General features: G+C 43.0%; 1 protein-coding gene across 2 annotated transcripts in view; it reads left to right on the top strand.

The window, feature by feature from the left end:
• Positions 1–22,794, top strand: part of MRTFA (myocardin related transcription factor A) — a 2,407,897-nt gene that overhangs the window by 1,321,093 nt on the left and 1,064,010 nt on the right. For both annotated transcript variants that reach the window (XM_044075412.1, XM_044075419.1), the window contains one exon: positions 18,454–18,615. In XM_044075412.1, the coding sequence (XP_043931347.1) occupies positions 18,454–18,615 (162 nt within the window). The remainder of the gene's footprint in view (positions 1–18,453; positions 18,616–22,794) is intronic.

Here is a 22,794-nt window from a genome sequence, read left to right as displayed (position 1 = left end):
TGTCTCGCTCTGTGGACAATTGGGCTCTGATCCCAAAAGACACATTATTTTAGAGGATGTCGTACAGGTTTTACAAGAAGCCAGAAAACTTACTACCAGAAAAATTATGCACAGTAAAATGAAAAAGATTTTCTGTTTGGTGCCATGAACACAGACTAGATCCACTCTTATCTGAGGTCCCCACTGTGTACTTCAATATCTCTGAGAGCTTCTGCATTCTGGTTTAGCTTATTCATCCATTAAAGCTTATTTGTCAGCCATCAATGCCTGTTTGCCTCTTGACCCTCCCCTTATGTCCAGGACAGAGGTCAGGCTATTCCTGAAAGGAGTCGTGCACCTTACGCCCCCATGATAATCAATTGGTCCACTGTGGGATCTTAATTTTATTCTGGAAATGTTTACCCACTTTTGATCCAGACGCATTTGCCACCTTAAAAATCTGCACATGGAAAACTGTCCTACTGGCTCTAACCTCTCTTCACAGTCTCTGAACTCCAGCCACTCCTGACAACTCCTCCCTTTCTTATTTTCTGCAGGGATAGGATAGCACTCAAGACAAATCTTTCTTTCATGCCTAAGGTAATGAATGAACTGCCCCTCAGTCAAGCCATTCATCTGCCTACTTTATTTCCCAACCCTCAAGATAAGGAGGAAAGACGAATTGGTTCGGCAATATCAATATTTATGGGGACATGATAAAATGAAGTATTTGAGTATGATTCTGGTGCGGCAGCTAAGGATATGTGGGAAGAGGCGACTAAAAAGATAATGCAAAAACTGAGAAATTAGAAGCTTTGTTATATAGGTATGGATAGTAAGATACAAACCATTAAAATGTTTTTTTGTCCCTTTAGTGTTTTACACAGGTCAGGCATATTTTTATCAACCAGAGGAGAAGTTGTGGATAGCAATTAATAAAGAGCTGAAGAACTTTATCTGGGAGGGGAAGATGGCAAGTGTCAAGTGGGTTAAGATGATTAATAGAACAAGGCAGATTGGGATTACCTGCTTTGAAGGGCTATTTCAGAGCTACAAAGTTGAGACTCCTATACATAGGACAAGTAGAAACATATAATTTAAAGTGGAAAGAGATGATGATGAAATAGGGAAGCTCAAGAAACAAGGAGAGTCTGGAATTTAGATGTAGATTTTTAAATCATACAGAATATTATATTCATAAAGTATTCTAAGAACTAAGCCAACATGTGAATGGAGAAAGGAGGTTCTTTTGATAAGGATGAGTCCAAGTAGGGATACAGACAATAGGGAAGAGGTGGCTGGAATTTATTAGTGAAAACTGGCAAAGGACTCAAGGTTTTGAGAGCAAATACATAGAGAAAAGTAATGGAATGGAAAGACCCCAAGTAGGTTAGAGATTGCCCTCCCTATCAAGGATTGATATCAGAGTTTAAACAAAGAGAAATAAATAGGGGGGGGTCCTAAATGAAAGACCAGCATTGGTAGAGTTTTTAGTAGAATCTAGAACAGAAGCTGCCATTAAAAAAGGATTAATTAGTAGAGCATATGAAATTTTGCATGATAACTGTAAGAATCAATCAGAGTAGGTTAGAAAGGATTGAGAAGAGAGATTGGATAAGCAATTCAGAAAGAAACAGTGGAAGGATATATGTATGTCTCCCAAATATGCAACAAAATCTAGAAGATTTAGGACTTATTTTTTTGCTTGGAAATGTTTATGTAGATATTTTTATACTTTAGGTAGACTCCAGAGAATTTTTCCTCGGGGTAGACCGCAAATGTTGGAGGTGTGATGGGAAGAAAGAGGTAATTGGGAATACATTTTCTGGGAGTTTAATGATTTGGCAGGTATAAAGATTCCCTGCTGACTATTCTATCTAGGTGAGGAAATTGGTGCAACTCAGGCAATAATTTTTATGAGCTGTGAAACAGAATCGGAATTGCCTAGACATAGTAAGGCCTTGCTGAGTCTAATCAAGGTGGCTGCCAAAAAGGCAATTACTAGAAACTGGAAGTCAGTCTAAGCCAACTATACTAGAAGCGGTGAATATAATAACAGAGATAAAACAAATGGAATTGGGATCATTAAAAAAGTGTAGGAGCAAATTACATAGGAAAAAATGGGAATTGTGGGAACAGTACGTACAGGAGAGTCAGGTTTAAAAGAAGGCAGGACTTGAATGAGCTATATAATGTTTGACTGAATGATTGGGTAGATTGTAAGTGATGTATATCGTTTGCAACTGGGACGGTGTCAGTGTGGTTTATGATGTAAAATGTTTGCAGCTGGGATTGTGTCAATGTGGTTTGTATTCATTTTGTATAAATGTATGATTGTCATAATTGATAAATTTGATAATTTAATAAAGATGTTCCTTGCTTAAAAAAAAGATAAGGAGGAAAGAATCTTACACACACTAGACATTCACAGGCAGTTAACGTTCTACTTGGACAATACAAAGGTAGTCAGAAAACCTGACCAGCTGTTTTTATCATGGATGCCAGTCTGGGTCAACCAGTCTGAAAGCAAACTGTTGCATCCTGGATATTGAAGGCCATTTTTTTCTGCTACTTAGAACATGGTAAGTGTTTGGCTTTCACATTTCTCTGTGGCAGTCGCCTGTTCTTGTGCCTTCCACAAGGGTGTCGATGCTAGGTCCATCTTTTAAGTCGCCACTTGGTCCTCTGTGCACACCTCTACCAAGCACTACAAAATTCATGCCTTCTCCATATCTAGGGCTACTTTTACCAAATCAGTCCTTTCTGTTTTTCTGGACAGTTTGTCTTCACCGTAGCCATCCACCTTACCTTTCTGTTCTCTCTTCAGCTCTTAGAGTGACCTCTCTATTATGAATACTGCAACAGTGACTTCCGTTAGGATATAGTTGTGCATGAACTTACCATAACTGCAGATGTGCTGCTGATCACTGCTGTAGTATTCCTTCTCCTCTTCTCACTTTCTTGCAGATTACACTTATATCCCTTCTTTGACGAGAATCTTCCTTGTTTGAGCTACTGACTTCCTAGCTGACCACTTTCCTCTCTCAGTTATCTTCAGGTCGCTGGTTTGGAAATGATCTGAAGATCTCATACATACATCTGCCTTTACATCCCAGTGCACGTGAACTGAGATCATACATCGGATGTATACCCTTGGGAAGGTAAAACTTTGGTACTCCGGCAGCCTGTCATTGAGGAAAACCCATCTGTTATGAATATTGCAACAGTGGTCAGTAGGACATTTGTTGCAGTAAATTCTTACACAACTGTATTATCTCTCTCTGGGAACTGGATTGGGGATATTTACTTCCCATCAAACTGGTGCTCCAAAACCATCAGTCAGGTTTGCTCCAATCCTTGCTGCTTGAGTTTCCCAGATCTCTTCACAGGACTTTGTGAGGCCGGCTCAAGACTTCGAGGACTGGGTAACTCACCCTGCAAAACAATCTAGTTCCAGGAACTTAACCTAGCTAAAGGAAAAGGGACATTTCCCCCAGGGAGGTTGCGATTACTCAGAATCAGATGGTGAAGAAGAATTAACGTATTTGGAACACCTTCCCCCTCCCAGATGACTCTCATTCAGATGACACCCTATCCACTGCCTTGCCTTCTGAGAATTTATCCATTGGGAGCACACTTCATCGAAAAAAGGAAGCCTTCAGTTGGGAATCTAGGGAATTTTGCAAGTGACAGGCTCACTACAGAGAGCTACTGAACCTTCTCCTACCCTGTCTGTTGGAGATTCCTCCAGTTCATGTTGCTATGGATGAAGTGTTTGAAGACCTATCCTTGCAGTCTGACACACTCCTCCTTGCTCTTACAAATCCTGACCACTCCTGTAGGGTATTTGGGTCCCACAAGCATGTCTGTAAAAGTCCAGTGGCAGACCCAGCAGTGGTGTATCCTGAATCCACCAAGGGGCCACTGGACATGCATCCCATCCAAGAGCCCCTTATCAAATGATAGGGAAAGGAGATTGCTTGATAGGTTTGGTTATGAATATTTCCACTTTAGGTACCCGGACAATGAAGGTTCTTAACTACCAGACAATATTAACACCAAAGCAGAGGGGATCCAGGAGAATAGCATCCATTGGGATTTCCAAGTCCCATGTAATACCATCCTCCCAGTATCAAGACAGACCTTCAGATGTTGATTTGATGATTTTGATGCATTATCAGGGTGGCTTCATGGGGTCACTCACTCTGAGACATGTCTGACTGAGGATGCAACCTGTCTTAGACAAGGTTAAAGCTGAACTCCTTGATGCTTCTGTGGACAAGAAGTTTATTTTTGTACCTCCAGCAGAAAACATATTTGAAAAATTGGACATGAAAGGGAAACTGAAATTTGTAAAATAATTTTGCCCGTTTTCCACTGCCAATTACAACAGAAGCTATCCTACTAAGTCATGGCCCATTGTGCTTAAACACGGAAAAGCAAAAACCGCTTTGGAGGAGGCCCAGACAACATAGAAAGTGGCAACTTGAACAACGTTACAGACCTGGGAGATTCAAGAATCCTGACCCTCTCCCTGGAGCAACTGTGACTACAGCCAGCACCTCACTTGCTCTCCACCAAATCCAACTGCAACCCCCTCCACCTGGCAGGAAGGCTTTCTTCCTTCCACCACCATTGAGAAGAGAGAACATAAGACTGATGGGTTCTACAAATTTTAAGGAAGGACTGTCATCCTGTTATGGAAAACTCCACTCTTTATAGGGATCCCCCTTCTGCCAGATTTTCAGAAAAAAAAAAAAAAAAAAAAAACACTTTTTCCACCCGTTCTGAAAGAATTACTGCAAAGATCCATTCAGAGATTACTCCCAGAGAAAGAGGGCACAGGGTTTTATTCCAACCTTTCCTTAGTCCCCAGGAAGAAAGATACCTGGAGATCTGTTCAACTTTTCTCAAGATCGAACAAGTTTCTAGTGGTACCAGAATTCAGGGTGTTAACCCTTCAGAGATTGCTGCTCCTTATCCTCCCAGGGGCACGGATGGTGACTATGGATTTGAAGGACACCTACCTGCATGTTCCTATGGCCCAGGAACAAAAAAAAAAAACATTCTTATGATGTCATGCAGGGCAATTACATTCCCAGTTTTGTTCATAGGTAGGTACTAGGCTATTGGCACTGTGGCTTATATAAGCCTAGCCCAAAAGGTTCCCTGACTTTCGCCACCCAAGAAAATTATTTTTCCTGTGCCCCTGTCAAGCAGTGCCACAGAAGTGATCCCCGGGGTGAATTTTCTATTTCCCATCCAGTCGTCAAGATTTTTCTTAGAGGGACACTGAAGAGCTTTGCCTGACATGACTGGGCAGTTTGTTCCAGAGTATGGGAAGTCTCTGGGACAGGAATCTATCCCTCCAGCATGTTCTGTTTATTGTGGTGACAAGGTTTAGGTTCCTGGAGCGTGTGGTTCGGAGAGATCGGGATTTCTTTGTGTAGCATGTCCAACAGGTCTGGGTTAGACATAGCTTTGTATGTTAGGCAGAGATAGCCTCTGAGTAGGCGATATGCGACAGAGTAGAGCTGGAGTTTTTTTAGATGGTCTGCGTATGGCATTTGTTTGAGGCTGGTAATCCTGTTAGTGAGGTATTTCTGTGGCTTTTTCAACATGCCAAACGGGGCATTGTACTCTATAATGGGTCTGATGAGGGATGAGTAGAAAGGAACAATGACCGCCTGTTTTCTTGAGGAAAACCCTTTTGTGATGAGTTGTGCCATGTGGAAGGATTTCCTGACTACTGTGGTGATGTGGTTATCAAAGGAGAGGCTACTGACCACCTGTGTCCCGAGGTCTCTTATCACACTTTGTGTTTATGAGCTACCGCCTATGTGGTAGTTCATGGGTACTGAGTTTTTCCAAAGGGGATGACAGTGCACTTCTTGGCATTGAGCTTGAGGCCATGACTTTGACACCAAGCATCTGTCTTTGTGAAACCCTTTTGTAGAATGTCTACATCATTAGGTGATTCGATTATGGCTCCCAGTTTGCAGTCATCTGCGAACTTTGTTAGCTAAAGACCTTCTGTGTTGGCCTGCACTTCAGAGAAGTAGATGTCGAACAGGAGAGGACCCAGGACCGAACCCTGTGGTACTCCACTTGTCAAATGGCAATGGCTTTGGTGAGGCTCAAACCCTGAATGACTATATGCAAGGCGTACACTCTAACCACTACACTATTGCACTTGTGCCTTACCATTTGGCTGATGATCTGCTCCAAGTCTTCACCAAATGTTTGGTACTAATCATTGCCTTTTGCAGAACACAAGGAATCCACATTTACTATTAACTGGGCAACTACCTGATTCAGGCAAAATCACCATCGGAACTCCTGACAGCCTAGAAAATCCAGCCTGGGTTGCTTTCAGAAGGTAGACTTGACCCTCAATTTCATTAATCAAAACTCCATCCAAGCACTAGAATTGCATTCCTGGGTAGTCTTAGACTCCGTCCAGCAGAAGGCATTCCTTCCATAGGACAAGGGCACTTTCCTGTGCAGTGCATTATAGTAAGAGAAATCCTGAGTGCCCTTGGTTCCATGGCTTCTTGCATTATAATCATCCCCTTGGCAAAACTGAATATGAGGAAGTTGCAGTGGTCCTGAATAAGCATTTGGGCTTAACATCAGCAGCCTCTGGAAACCACAGCCTGTATGCCCCAATGCCTAAAAAAGGATATTGTCTGGTGAGAAGAGAGTGTTTACAACAATCCAGGAATGCACTTCCACTTGCTAGAGACGGTACATATCCTGACAACAGACCGCTCTGATATGGATTGGGGGCTCACGTATGACGATTCAGAGTCCAAAGGACACAAGGCAGACAACAAGCAAAACAGCACACCATTTGAAGGAAATGATGGGAGTCATCCTGACTATAAAAGCTTTCAAAGACAATGTCACCAGGACTCCTTCAAATCTGAAGAGGCAACACCGCAGTCATGTAATACATAAATAGTGGGGAACACGATCTTACCCCCCCCCCCCATCCAGACTAGCAGTGAAACTTTGGCTGGTTGCCCAGTAACTGAAAAACACCCTTATTCTCTTAAATCACTGATTGAGACAGTCTGTCTAAGTAGAACCCTCTTGGACCCCAACAAATGGATTTTGAAAAGGTAAGTCTTTCTGGACCCTTCATACCACATAGGAGTACCAGAGATGGACCTCTTTGTTTCACCAGAAAAGAGGCAGCTAGGCAAATTCTGCATGAGAATCTAGCACAAAGGGTTGTGGACAGCAAACTCCTTCAAGTGGTCAAACCTCTGTCTCAATGCTTTTCCACTAATAATGATATTCCCCAGTGTACTTCAAAAGCTGGGGTCAAGCAAACCAAAACAATGCTCATTGCTCCCTTCTGACCCACCAACACTGGTTCTCCATTCTGACTCACAATGAGGGGAAAACTAAAACATTTCCACTGCTCATGGGCCTTATAACTTAGATCAAAGGGTCTGTCAGTTAATCCAGTCTGAAGACCCTCAAGCTAAATGCTTGAAAGGTTTGGATACTCACTTCATTCACTCAGTCTTACTTCTAGCTTGTTAGATCCATTCTGAAAGACTGTAGAAAACAGTGTGTGCAAGAAAGTCATATAAAAATGGAAAAGGATTTCTGTCTGGTGCCAGTCTAATGGCATTCTCCTTTCTCAGGCAACTTTACTGCATATACTTGAGTAACTCTCCCATCTGTTCAAGCGAGGACTGTCTTATACTAGCATCAAAGTCCACACTTCTGTCATCTCAGCCTTGTTGTTACGGCTACAACAACAGTGGTCATTTGAACATCAACAGTTATGGTAAGTTTACTTACTAAATTGTACTGTTTTTATCTTTACTCAGTTTATCTGTGCCTTGTTTTTTTCCAAGTGCACCAATGTTTTTTCATGTAGATAATGTTTTTCCGTTAAACTGTTGCATTAAGCATCTTAAATTATCTGTACCTTTTAACAATTTTTCCTGAGCAAGTATTTTTCTTTTGTCTACTTTCTGTCTTACCCTTGCTACGTGTCCTCTGTCTGGAAATTCTGATTTTTTTTTTTATGTTGTAGTAACAATGCATAATTTCTTATCAACAGTCTGCTTGGCCTATCTTTAGTGTATGTGTTTTTTGTGTGTGTGTGTGCGGGTGCGTGTGTGTGTAGTACTACCTTCGGCCACACAGCGGGGCCACCCTTCCTCTCATCTTGGCCTGACTCAGTGGTAGGAATGTTTCCATGTTATGTGGATTATATGCTCTTTTTTTTTCATTGTGTACACTAGGAGAAGGTGCCTTTTTTATTATTATTATTATCCCTGAGCCTGTCCCTGTAGGAGTGGTTACTGCCTAGAAGCTGTAGTTTTATTGGCCATTTTGGGTCAATTCTAAACTCCTTGATCTCTCTCTCTTAAAACCCTGCAACTCTCTTTTTGCGCAGTCTTGCGCACAGAGCAGCGTCGGGCAGCGCCGTTTAAACTATCCCCGGCTCCAGAAAGACTGCTCTTCAATTTATCCCTTAGAACTGCTCTAAATCTCTAATTAAGCACTCTATTTTCATTCTAAAGCCCTGCACTTGCTCGTCTAAGTAATCTCATAGGTAAACACAAACTAAAGCACTACATCCTCTCATACTCCTCCTAAGCACTTGCTCCCTATTGGTTCTTTCTGATCAATCAATAAGTTGTTCCCTATATTATTCAGGCATGTCCAAAGGTCAGTTTCGGGTTTACTCTCCAGTCCAGCTGGTGAACATGGGAATCTTGAGGCAATGTTACAACTGCCTTATGTATACAGACCACCCTCTCCTCCTCCCAACAAGCTCAAATATATGTGAGAGATGCAACTATATAGCCAAACTGGAGGCTAAGCTCTCTCAACCCAGTACTGGCACAGCCTGTCAGGAGGAGAAGGTAACCACACACACCACAAATCCAGTCTCACATAGACCTATCGCATCAGCAAACCAAACACATAAACACACAAAAACATACTCAGAGGCTCTAAATAAAAATCTGCCTAAACAGCAGAGACCTCCAAAGCAGACATCCAAGCAACACCTACCACGAAACAATATCCATGTAGCACATAGCTCACAAAGTCAGTGTGCCACACAGTCGCAGCCCTTAAGGCTAAACAACACACCTAATACACTTGTAATAGGTGACTCTATTGTCCGACACACTGATGTCCCACTCACCAGGCTGAACAAGGCAAAGGTTACTGTAAGCTGCCTGTCGGGTGCCAGGATCCGCCACATAACACAAGCACTCCGGTCACTCCAAAGCAAGTACAAATGTGACTCCATCATTGTCCATGCTGGTGTGAATGACCTGAGACGTACCTCCCTGGACTACATGAAAAAAGACGTACAGGAGCTCTTTGATCATGTAGCCCAGGCCGGTATGACCCTGACCTTGAGTAGCATCTTACCCTCACCAAGAATGATGCCACAGTATAAAGACAAAATGATCAATTTTAACAATTGTCTAAAGTATTGGTGTCATTCAAAGGGGATCCAGTGTCTGTCAGCCTGGGATGACATGCTCGACAAGCCACGTTGCTTCGCTAGGGATGGCTTGCACCTGTCACCCCTGGGTTTTCGAATACTGGCAAAGGCTCTTGCCTCCCCCATAGTGCCTTTTTTAGGCAAGGCTCAAAAGACAAACCCACCCCCATAGACAACACAAAGAAAAAAAAACTAAGGGTAATGCTGCTCAATGCCAGAAGTCTAAACCTCAAGATGCACACACTCGAGACTCTCCTCAGTATGAAAAATATCGATATGTGTGCAGTAACAGAAACCTGGTTCAAGGCTCCCAAGAGCACCCCAGCACTAACAGGTTATACTTCATACCATGCTTTCCGGCTCCAAAACTCGGACCGAACCATAAAAGGAGGGGGAGTGTCCATATTTATCAAAGATACCCACACTTCCAGGTTAGTGGCACTGCACGAAGCATCGGAGACCATCCATGTGCAACTAACAGTGGGGAAAACTGCCTTTCAGTTTGTAGCCTGCTACAGACCACCCTCCCAAACACAGGAACATCACTCGGCTTTCCTGAGAACACTCTCCAAACACTATTATATTGGGTGACTTCAACTACCCAAACATCGATTGGAAAAACTATTCAAGCCCAGATACCCTCGCCCAACGGTTCCTAGAATTTATAAACTCAAATGCTATGGAACAACTGGTCACCACTCCCACAAGAGGGGAAAACATATTGGATCTGGTCATCACCAACATGGGGTCTCTATGTTCCACACCAGAGGTTTACCCCTCATTGGTATGATCAGACCATAAACAAATCTCACTGGACATCCATATTCCGTCCCCACCCCTAGCCAAGGAAACCACGGTGAAGAACTTCTCAAAAGCAAACTTCACACTTCTCAGAACTGAGGTGGAATCTTTCAAAGCCCCCGGGCCAGTGGAAAATACGGCCCAAAATGCAGAATCCTTTTCAAAAGCATTCTATGGACACCTACAGGAATGCATGGAGCATGCTATCCCAAATAAAACCAAGACTCACTCCTCCAAAGGCAGGAGACCTGTCTGGTGGACCCCGGCCATAAATAAGCTATACAACAGAAAGAGAAAGCTACTACATGACAGAGCAAAATCCCAAAAAGGAAAGGCGTCACTGATCAATACTAGCAAGAAAATACGATCGCTCATAAAATCATCTAAGGCCAGCTTTGAAATAAAAATTGTACAAGACACTAAAGATAATCACAAGGCCTTCTTTAGTTATGTCAGAAACCTGGGAGGCAACTCCAAGATATGCTCTGAGTTAGTGCAAAATGACAAAAAATACACTGAACCCACAGACATTGCCAACATCCTGGCAGAAAGATTCAGTGCAAACTCCCCCCCCCCCCCCCAAAAGAGCAAATGTCTATCCCAACAGGGTGTAGCCTTCCTGAGATCACAGATGCACAGGTGAGAGCTGCCCTCTCCAAAGCAAAAAACACACCATCAATGGAACCAGACGGTGTCCCGGGCTGCGTCTTACACGAGCTCCAAGAAGAACTAAACCCTCATATAAAGTCACTGTTCAATCTCAGCCTTACTACAGGATATGTACCCAAGGAATGGCGTACAGCAGCAGTGGTCCCACTCCACAAAGGTGGTGCCACAACAGATCCCGGAAACTATCTCCCTTTAAGCCTGACTAGCCTGGTCTGCAAAGCTATGGAGTGCATCATCATGGAAATCATAAAGACATTGGGAACCTCCTGACACTGGATCCTACCCAGTTCGGCTTCGTTAAGGGCAGATCTTGCCTCTTGAACTTTTGAAATGGTTACCAAAGCCATAGATGAAGGGAAGGTAGTCCACACAACCTACCTGGACCTCGCAAAAGCCTTCGACACAATACCCCACTCGGGCATCATAAATAAGCTCACCAGCTTAAATATCAACCCCTATGTCACAAGATGGGTTGCAAACTGGCTCAGGGATAGAACCCACATGATCAGAATAGCAGGTGCCATGTCAGACTCTAAACTAGTTACAAGTGGTGTCCCACAAGGCTCAGTCCTGGGACCTCTCTTGTTCGGTATATATTTCTCCGAGGTACAGGCTAACACAGGTGGACTATGGCTGACCAAGTTCGCAGATGACTGCAGACTGGGTGCTGTAATCGACTCTCCGGCTGACACAAGCATCCTCCAGAAGGGTCTCACAGAGACGGATAACTGGTGCCAAAGCCATGGCCTAAAGCTAAATGCCAAAAAGTGCATAGTCATCCCCTTTGGGAAAAACAAAGTGCCCACAAATGACCACATAGGTGGTAATCCATTAAGTACGGAAGAAGTAATTAGGGACTTGGTGACCCAAGTAGATAGCAATCTCTCCTTTGACAATCACGTTGCCAAAGTGGTTAATAAGACCTTTCTATATAGCCCACCTTATCATGAAAGGGTTCACATCTAGATCAAGAGAGGTCATTGTGCCCCACTACTCATCTCTTATCAGGCCCATAATTGAGTACAGTGCCCCATTTGGGATGTACCTTACCCGACACCTTCAGCAACTGGAAAGACCCCAAAAGTATCTCACCAAGAGAATCAAGGTGCTCAAACAGATGCCCTATGCAGTTCGGCTAAAGAAACTCCAGCTCTACTCAGTTGCGTACCGCCTACTCGGAGGCGATCTGTGTCTGACGTATAAAGCCATGTCCAACCCAGAATTAATGGACATGCTTCACCTCAGGAAATCCAAATCCCTTAGAGCTACACGCTCCAGGGACTTGAACCTCAGCACAGAAATAAGTAGGACTTGCTGGAGGGACAGATTCATATCCCAGAGGCTCCCCTCACTCTGGAACAAAATCCCAATCCATGTTAGGCAGAGCCCCTCACTGACCCTCTTCAAGAGAAATCTTGACGAGTGGATGGGAGATCGTAAGTTTACCCCTGGGATCCCTTCTGTGTCCCTGCTTGACAGAGGTACAGTAAACTAACCTTAAAAGGGCTACCTTCTGTGACCTACTAGACAGAGGCACAGTCAACTAATCTAAAAGGGTGGCGAAAGCCAAACACACTCTGGCTAGGCTTATAAATGCCCTAGGGCAGATAGTCTAGTATCAGCCTATGAACCTAGGTATACAGTCTTTTTTAGGTTCATAGGTTCATACTAGGCTATCTGCCCGAGGGCATTTACAAGCCTAGCCCATCGTTTTGTGGCTTACGCCACCCCTTTAGTATGGGGAACTATACCCATTATTTTGCTGTGCCTCTGTCGAGCAGTGACACTGAGGTAATCCCTGGGGTATATCTGCGATCTCCCATCCATTGGTCAAGATTTCTCTTGAACAAGGCCAGCGAGGTGCTCTGCCTCACATGTACCGGGATTTTGTTCCACAGCATAGGGAGTCTTTGGGTGATGAATCTATCCTCCAGCACGCCCTATTAATAGCCGTGTCAAGGTTTAAGTCTCCGCCCTTGTGGCTCTGATGGATCTAGATTTTTGAGGTGAAGCATATTCATCAAATCTGGGTTTGACATGGCCTTGTATGTTAGGCAAAGGTCACCTCTGAGCAAGCGGTAAGCGACTGAATAGAGCTGGAGTTCTTTCAGTCTGGCAGCATAGGACAGATTTTGAGACCCTTTATCCTTTGGTGAGGAACTTTGTGGCCTCTCCAGCTGCTGCAAGTGCCGGGTCAGATACATTCGAATGGGGCATTGTACTCAATCATTGGTCTGATGAGTGATGAGTAAAGGGAGACTATGACCTCCTTGATCTAGATGAGAATCCCTTCATGATAAGGTGGGCAATGTAGAAGGTCTTCCTAACTACTTTAGCTACATGGGTGTCGAATGACAGACTACTATCAACCTGGGTCCCCAGGTCCCTGATAACGTCTTCTGTGCTCAGTGGATTGCCACCTATTTGGTAGCTAGGGGTAACCTTGTTTTTCCCAAAGGGTATGACTATGCATTTTTTGGCATTTAACTTTAGGCCGTGGCTCTGGCACCAGTTATCCGTTTCTATGAGACCCTTCTGAAGGATATCTGTGTCAGATGTGTTTTCTACTATGGCGCCCAGTTTGCAGTCATCTGCAAACTTTGTCAGCCATAACCCTCCTGTGTTTGCTTGTACTTCGGAAAAGTAGATGCCAAACAAGAGTGGGCCCAGGACTGAGCCCTGTGGGACACTACTTTTTGACCTATCTTTATCCATAATAAAAAATAAATTGCAGTATCTTTTGGAGTACCGGCACTTTATTAACAAGACAAAGACTTCAGTTAGCGCTTTTGTCTCCCTTCACTCTGAGACGTCTTCAGACTAAAATTCATTGTTCATTACATACATTAAATACCCATTCTTTGGATACATCACCAAACAACATCCAATCTAAGTTAAGAAGCCTAGTCACATGATAAAATAGGCTAAATTAAAGAGAAAACTTCTACAAAAATTCTTTGTTAGAATTTTTGTAGAAATTTAATTTTTTTCTCTTTAATTTAGCCTGTTTTGTCATGTGACTAGGCTTTTTCGTTAAGTTAGCCAATTTTAGTCTGAAGAAGGCTCTGAGAGTGAAGGAAGACGAAAGCGCTAACTGAAGTCATTGTCTTGTTAATAAAGTGCCGGTAATCCTACCGATACTGCAATTTATTTTTTATTCTGTTTTCTGACAGTTATTTGCTTTTGCTGTGCTGCTTTTTGCTAACTGTCTTTATCCATGATAAATAAAATACAAGAACAAACAGGAACACAACTGCAGAAGTGGTAAAAGTGTCTTCACGAGCAAAAACAGCCTTTACTAATTAAGTGAGCTACGTGGAAAGCTTTCCTTACAATGGTAAACACGTGGTGGTTGAAGTTAAGGTCACTGTCAACCTGTGATCCCATGTCCCTTACCCACTTCATGGGTACTTAGGGAATTATTATTGATTTGATAGTGTGAAGGGGCATTGTTTGTGCAGAAGGGAATGATGATGCATTTCTTTACATTCGGTTTGAGACTGTGACTGATACTTCAGTTGTTGATCTGCGTGAGACCATTCTGGAGTATACTGACATCATTTGAGGATTCAGTGATTGCACCTTGTTTGCAGTCATCTGCAAACTTGGTCAGCCACAACTCCTTAGTTTTGGCATGAACCTCTTAGAAGTATATAGCAAACAGTAGGGAGCCCAGCACTGACCCCTGTGGCAACCTGCTCGTAACAGGTCTGTTGGTTGATGTGGAGTCATCCACTTTGATAGTGTGTGTTCAGTTTGTGAGCCAGTTGGTAACCCATCTTACAATGAAGGGGTTTACATTCAGTTTGCTAAGTTTATTGGTAATGCCTGAATGTGGGATTGTGTCGAAAGCCTTTGCCAATTCAAGGTATGGTGTGTGCACAGATTTGTCCTCATCAATGGCCTTGATCATGCTTTCAAAGGAATCCACCAGATTTAACAGGCAGGATCTGCCCTTCACGAAGCTGAATTGAGTAGGAGCCAAGGTTCGGAGGTCACCTGTCTCTCTTTATGAGGTCCATAATGGTACGTGCCATAGCCTTATAGATGAAGCTGGTCAGGCTTATGGGTTTGGAATTCCCCAGGTCTGTTGCTAGGCCACCTTTGTGGAAGGGAATAACTGTAGCTGTTCTCCATTTTGCAGGAACAGTACCTGTGATTAGGCTATGATTGAAAAGGGTATTAGTGATGCTAGTTCATGTTTTACCCTGTTTAAAAGACAGTCTGGGATGTCATCTGGTCCCATAGAGGCCGTGTTCTTTACCTTGGACAGGGCTTTGAGGACCAGCTCTTCAGATATGTAAGGTGGGGGGGGGGGTTGGGGAGGGTTTGTTATAAGTTAAGAGGGAATAAGAGTGTGAATTTTTTACCAAACCTATCTGCTAGCAGGTTTGCTGTCTCTGTGGGGTCAGTGTATGTGATACTTTTGGCCACCAGTTCTGCATGTGCTTGGGTCCTACCCCTTAGGTTACGAACATAGCTATAAACGGCGTTGTGGTTATCCTTGGCAGTACTTGCTAGGTTTTTGTCAAAGTAGCTCTTGGAGGATTTGACAAGTTGTTTTATTTGCCTGCTAAGGCTGAGGAGGGTGCTTTTCCATTGTTGGGTCCTTGCCTTTGCTTTCTTGGACAGCAACTTTTTGCATTTATTGTAGAGTTTGTTGATGCTGGAAGTCCACCTTGGCAGGTTGATTTTACTTGGGGCTCTGGCTTTGATTCTATCTGGTACAGCTGAGTTTGTACATTTTTCAAGTGATTGTACAGGGTTTTAGTGTAAGCTTCAGTGTAGTTACCACTTTCAGCTTGGAATTCATTTATACCTTCACCTAGGAGGGCATATTTTGCCTTGGTGAAGTTTTTTAGTCTGATTTCACCCTTTGTGAGTTCTGGTATTGTTGTCAGTTCGAAGGTGACTGATTTGTGGTCAGTTTTAACTAATGAGGGTCCAACAGTTGCAGCAATGCACCTGTTTAACGTGTTGATGAGGACCAGATCTAGAATGTTTGTTCCTCTTGTCAAGATATGGACAGTTTGCTCCAGGTATTTGAATTCACAAAGTCAAGGAACTTTTGTGCTAGCAAGTTTGGGCTAGAGTAGGTTTCCCACTTAATCGTGGGATAATTGAAATCCCCCATAACCATTGTGTTCTATAAAGTTTGGATCGTCTCCAGTTTGGTTAAGTAGGCTATGTAGGTGTCATAACTCATGGATGGGGATCTGTAACTGCCTAGGACTTGAATGGGAGTCTTATCCACTGTAACTTGGACCTGCAGTAACTCCATGGAGTTGTCCAGTATAACTAGACATGAGGTGAATTTATCTCTAATATAGATTGAAACACCACCTCCTTTGGTTTTTACCATCAAAATGCTTCATTTTATTTTTTCTTTCTTTTGTTAATCTGGGAAGGGTGGCCACAGAGGAGTTAACATTTGGGGGACCACCAACTGTTTATTTGTGATGTGTAACTGAAATGTATTGTAAACTATAGAATGCTAACTAATTTAAGTTGTAGAATGTATAACTAAATGGTTTTGAATTCAAGTGAACACAGTACCCTGGTTGCTGATGAAGTGCACCATGCAAAAGTATTGTAGAGTAAGTTATATTATGGTTGTTTGGTCAGAGAAAAAAAAGGAAAACTGGTGACAAAAAAATACTCGCATTGTGCCAAGCTTATTGCTAATGGCATCACCCACTGAAACCCTTAGAATATGTCTAACACCCTTGCTGATAAATTCAGCTTTAATCTTTGCAGCTTCCATGTTAACAGTACTAAGTATCCAGTCCAAACCACTCCGTGTAATTACCTTTGAATAGGTACAAAATAGCCTAAGACCAATATATCAGCTGTGTGTATACAGATAATGTACCAGACAGTTTCTTGATCAGTATAAAATATGCCCTCCAAGACTTCCTTCGCAAACTATTCAGCTGCATTATTTCCAGTAGGTACTAACAGAAGTCTAGAGAAAAGATGTAGTAGATTCCCCTATATAAGGGAGCCCCCACCACATAATCTCCCAACTGTAGACTTGTCGACTTCACCAGCATTATTTGCAGGGAATGTATGATAGAGGACCTCATAAATGGGGGACATGGTGATATTTTGGATTTCTAAAAGGTAGAGCATGCATATTAAGCCTTGTTAATTTCTTTGAAATAGTTAGGTAAGCATTAGATGCACACAGTTTACCTGGATTTTGCCAAGGCTTTCAACACTGTAACCCACTCAGGCATCGTTAAACTGACCAAACTCTGTATAAATCACTGTCTGACCCATTGGATTGTGAGCTGACACTGCAATAACTATCACTGTGTTTGAAATAATGGTACCCTATCCTCAGGCACACTTGTCATATGTGGTGTACCCCAGAGCTGAAGTATGTCTATTTGTCATCTAATTCTCTGATGTCAAATCTGAAATTAAAGACCTCTGGTTGACCAAATTCTCTGACTACAATCTTTGCTCCATCCTAAACTCCACTGAAGATGGTTGGATCCTCAACGAGAGACTAACTTAGACTAAACTCAAACTCCTAGGCTTAGGATCATGGTCTACAGCTGAATGCCAAAAAATCTAGCATTTTACAGTTTGGGAATCAGAACTCTTGCATACCTACAATGTAAGGGACAACTCTGTTAAAACAGACAGTGTCAGAGGCCTGGGCACCTTTGTTGATAATGAACTCTCTTTTGGCCACTGTGTATCCTCTGTCTTTAGGAAAGCTGCATTTGTCACCTAAGGGCACCTCTCCTAGATAGAAAGAGGTCATCATACCCTTCTACTTTTCCTTCGTGAGACCCATATTCACAGTGCACCCTTTGGGTATGTACTTATCCAAACATGTAACCCATCTTGAAAAAAAAAAAACAATTGGTTCCCTACCCAAAAAAATGTATGAATGAGCTTCCCAATTACCTAGAGCATCTGAAAGCCCTATCTCTCTCTTTTCTGTCTTCTGTAGACTCCTGTGGACTTGCTTGCATGATAATTTTACCTTCCAAAGAATTACCCACCTCTGGAGCAAACTTATGCTTTCTCTAAAGCAAAACAATATCTTCAAATCTAACACTGACAAATGGATGGGAAACTGGAAATTTATCCAAGGTCTAGAGCCCCCTAACCCCGGTGGAAAAGGGGCTAGAGGTGTGACTAGAATTATGAAGGCTTAACTAATGTATTGTGTAGTAGCAATCTGTGAAGCTGCAGTTATCTGCAAATCGTTTTTCAATGCCATATGTATTATAACCATTTTCAAAATAAAATTTTGACTCTTATTTTTCATATTACAGTATAAAATGTACTGTGCTATTTTCTGATATGTTGCTGATGTTGAGCAGTTTGTATCTTTTATTTCAGTGCCCTTGTCTTTCCATGAGCTGTTTTAAACATGTTTTTGTCCCTCTATTTCATAAGGCTAGAATTGACCTCTGGTTTTAAAGTAATGCATTAGAAGTATATATCTGGATTAATTCTGCAAATTATGTGCCATCAAATTATTTTTGCTACAGAGACTTCTGCGGAACCATCTCTTCAGGCTAAACAGTTGAAGCTGAAAAGAGCACGGTTAGCAGATGACTTGAATGAGAAGATAGCGCAGCGTCCTGGCCCAATGGAGCTCATTGAAAAAAACATTCTGCCTGTGGAGTCGAGCCTGAAGGAAGTAATCATCGGTAAGTTCTTTTAAAATTGTATTTTTAGTTGCATCTCTCAGTACTTAAGGTATAGAACTTTGTTTTATTCATTTGTTTATTAACTGGTTAAGCACCCTAGAGGCAAGTCTCCATTTTCAAGGATGACTAGGGGGTGCTATCTGGCTACATAACATGCCCTAAATCACACAATTTGCAAGTAGTAATTGAGGATATCAAACCCATGACCACATGATAAAACTTATTAGCAACCTGTAGCCTTAACTGTTGGAGTTAAATTGCTAGACTTGCCTCACAGCAAGAGATTCTCCTGTTCGATTCACGTCTGGAGTGCCTTCTGTGTGGAGTCTGCATGTCCTCCCCACGATTGAGTGGCCTCCGAAAGACATGCGTGAATGGGCGTGCCTTCGCTGAAGGTTGGGCATCGGGCTGGCAACTCGGCACCATACAAATCTACTGCCAATCATTAGTGGACCAGAGTTCTGCTGTGGCGACCCCGAAAGCCGAAATGACAAACAACCCTCTGACTTTGTATGTCTTCATCTTAAGTTTGGGCAGTGTATCTCTTCTTTGTGTTTAGCTTGACAAAAATTGTGTCCTATTTGGGGATTAAGTTTGAAGTTAGTTTCATAATGTGTTTATTTTGTGTGTTATTTAAGTATTATGGTTAATTTAGTGTGGTATACTTGTATAACTACCATACCTTTTATGGCAAGTGTCACTTTCCTTATTTTAAGAACCTTTTACAGCAGCTTTGTTTCACGCTGATAAGGTGACTATGTTCTGAAGTCATGTAAAATGCTAACATGTTCATAGGTTTGTATGTGTATACTAGGCTAACAACCACTAGAGCCCTTGTAAGTTTAGCCATGCAGTCCAAATGTGACCCACAAATTTGATTTATATAGGGGGTGATTTGCTGACTGCTGCTGTCCATTAGAGGCATGGGTGCCAGACCCAGGGTGAATTTCTGATTACCCATCCATTAGTCCAAGTTGCACTTAAATAGGGGTAGGAAGGAACTCTGCCTCAAATAGATGAGGAGTCTGTTCCCAGAGAAATGGAATTCTCTGAGAAGCATATCTTGTCTCTCCAATATGTCCTGTTTATGTCTCAAGCAAAATTTAGGTCTTTTAGTTTAGTAACTCTGGTGCTGTTTGTTTTGCGGATGTGCAAAAGGTTCATCAAAACAGGGTCCAGGGATGCCTCATATGTCAGATGTGGATCACCTCTCAGTAGTTTGTATGATACTGAGTAAAGAGACAGGGTTTTGAGGCAATCACAGTAGGACGTTGTGTTCACAAAGATTCCTTACAAAAAGAATACAGGTAGTGAATGTTCCACTTGCTGTATGGTACTTACCCAAGATGGGCATTATACACTGTGAAGGGGCTTAATGAGGGCTGAGTACTGTGATATGATGACCTCTGTACCTAGGTGTCATGCCGTTGCTTATAAGCTGAACAACATAGAAGGATTTTTTTACTACCCTGGACACATGTTGGTCAAAGGCTAGGTTACTATCTGCATGAGTTCCCAGATCCCAGACTAATGAATTAACTTCTAAGAGTGTTTTATTTATGACACCGTTACCCAGGGTGGGCCGACTTCCTAAAAGGTGCTATAATGCATTTCTTGGCGTTGAGTTTTAAGCCATGGTTTTGGCACTGTTTGTCTGTGATGTTCTTCATCTCACATTGCTGCAGTCCTAACACTTGGGTAGTCCGCTGTCCCAGTCGGCCCGAATACCAAAGTATAAGGCTGACGTCGGTCAAGGCGCATTAGTCTGACGTCAGGACGTCAGGGTACAAATGCGCATGACCGACGTCATATCCTCAGTCTTTTTTGCCGCATGGTCCGATGCAGAAGCAGTATTGCGAGTGCAGGTTGGCGTTCTGAAATTTTCTGAAGTCGGAGTTTCAGACCGAATCAAAGTTGGCTAAGTACCCCGTTGGGGAATATTTTGGTTTTTTCTTGCCTCAGTATTTAACCGGATGTCAGAAAAAGTGAATAACTGTATTTCTTGTGGGAAACCGATACCTCATAGGGATTACCATACCTTGTGTATACCTTGCTTAGGGCCTGAGCACGACGTTGTTGGCTGTCGCTCTTGTGCTAAATTTAACAAACGCACTATAAAGAGAAGATTAGATTGTGCCAGGTTAGTTTTTGGGAAGCGTTGTAATTATAACATGCCGTCAGATGCTCCGACGCCCGCTTCGTCTAAAAAGCGCAAGGACAAAGCAGCGAAGCCTAGGTTGGAAGAACCATCTGTCCCGGACGTCGGTTCTTTAGAGGGCTCGGTGGAGCCGGTGGTTCTACCAGAAGTTCCTTTGGATTCTCAGGGAGAGACTTTACTGTTACAAGATGTGTCCTCTCAGGAGGTAGGCCAGGCTGAAGGGGCTTCTCAGGTAGCTGTTCTCCCCTCCCTTCCTAAGGTGGTTAGGCCCTCCCCTTCTGTTTCCAAGGCTTCTTCTAGAAGCAGGCCAGGGTTAACTTCAGTGGGGGTCTCCCCTAGTTCTTCAGGGTCTCTGCCTAAGAAACATATGCTTAAAATGGCAGAAGATTTGATTACTATGATTAGAGGTTCTATGCCCCCCCCTGATAAGAGGCCTAGGGTGGAACCTGAGCTTGAGAGTTTTGAGCAGTGTTCGAGGCTTCTGAGTCTTCGGCTGAAGACTTGCAGGAGTATCCTCCTTATTCTGATTCTGATGTAGATGATTCTACTCCTTGGCTTCTCCTCCTGAGGATTTTTCTTTTCAGAGACTCTTCATTCCATGAGGGAGCATTTTAAATGGGAAGGTCAAGATTTCTCTGATTCCAGGAAAAGGCTTAGGGAATTTTTGTTTCTACCCCAGCATAGGCCTTTAGCTATACCTCCTGTTCTGGATGTGGTAGAAGATGTTTTTGCAGAGGCCTCCTGCCCCAGTTAAACCGGATAGGTATTATAGGGTGCCTGAAGCTCATAAGTATCTTTTAAGAGTCCTAGGGCAGACCCAGAAACTGTTTCTCAGGGCCCTAAAGGTGTTAAGGCTTCTGTTGTTAAAAATCCTGTTCCTCCTGATAAAGAGGCAAGGGCTTTGGATAGATGGGGAAAGAAGGTGTATACTTCTTCCACTTTAGCCATGAGGGCTTTGAATTGCCAGTTTCACATGTTGAAATACCAAAATTATCTCCTTTCACAATTGAAGTCTAAGGTAGATGCTCTGGCGGAAGGTATTGAGTGTAAAGAGTTGCAGGATTTAGTTCATGTTTCTGAACAGGTGGGTAAGCATTCCTTGCAATGTGGTTTTGATGCTGTACAGGCCTCTTCGAGGGTGGCAGCCACTGGTTCTGTTCTTCGCAGGCACGCCTGGCTGAGGGATCAGAATTTAGCTGAGCATGTCAAGACAAGGATTTTAGATGCTCCTTTACAATCTGATGTGTTATTTGGTTCGCCTGTGGAAGCAGTTTTAAAGAAAATGGAGGACAAGGCTAAGTCTATGCAGACTGTTAAAGATTTTTTGCAGGTTCAGCCTCCGAAGTTTAGTAGAAATTGGCCTACTAAGGGGTGGACATATCCTTCTTATGATTCCCAGTCTAGGGGTAGGTCTAGACGTGGTAGGGGCAGAGCTCAAGGTTCTTTTAGGCCTAGAACAGGGAGTTCCCCTGCTCAGTCTTCTGGTGAGGGCAGGGGTCAGTCCTTTCGTAAGCAGATTCAATGACCTGCCTTTTCAGCTGCCAGAGCCTTCTCGTCTGGCAGCACCTTTGGGAGGAAGGCTGGCACTTTTCAAAGAAAATTGGAGTTTAATTACCCAAGACAGATGGGTATTGGATATCATTCACCACGGTTACAGGTTTTATTTCCATACCTTGCCTCCTTTCAAAGGCATGCCAGACATTCCTCCTATACAAAGAAAAGAGGCTCACAAGCAAATTTCTCTGTTACTCCAAATAGGGGCCATTCAGCCGGTTCCTGTGCCAGACAGGGGCCTAGGATTTTATTCTCGCCTGTTCCTAGTACCAAAAAAGGGGAACACGTGGAGACCAATTTTGGATTTATCTATCCTCAACACTTATCTGGACATTCCCAAGTTCAAAATGTTGACGTTACAACAGCTTTTACCTCTGCTGGGCAAAGATCACTGGATGGTAACTTTAGATCTCAAGGAGGCTTACCTTCATGTGCCTATCAGACTAAGTTGCAGGAAGTATCTGCGT

The sequence above is a fragment of the Protopterus annectens genome, chromosome 1.part1 (genome assembly GCF_019279795.1).
Source record: "Protopterus annectens isolate FY-2018-M chromosome 1.part1, PAN1.0, whole genome shotgun sequence".
Classification (NCBI taxonomy): Eukaryota; Metazoa; Chordata; order Ceratodontiformes; family Protopteridae; genus Protopterus; species Protopterus annectens.
The sequence above is the reverse complement of the archived record's forward strand: the minus strand, read 5'-3'. Positions and strand labels throughout refer to the sequence as shown.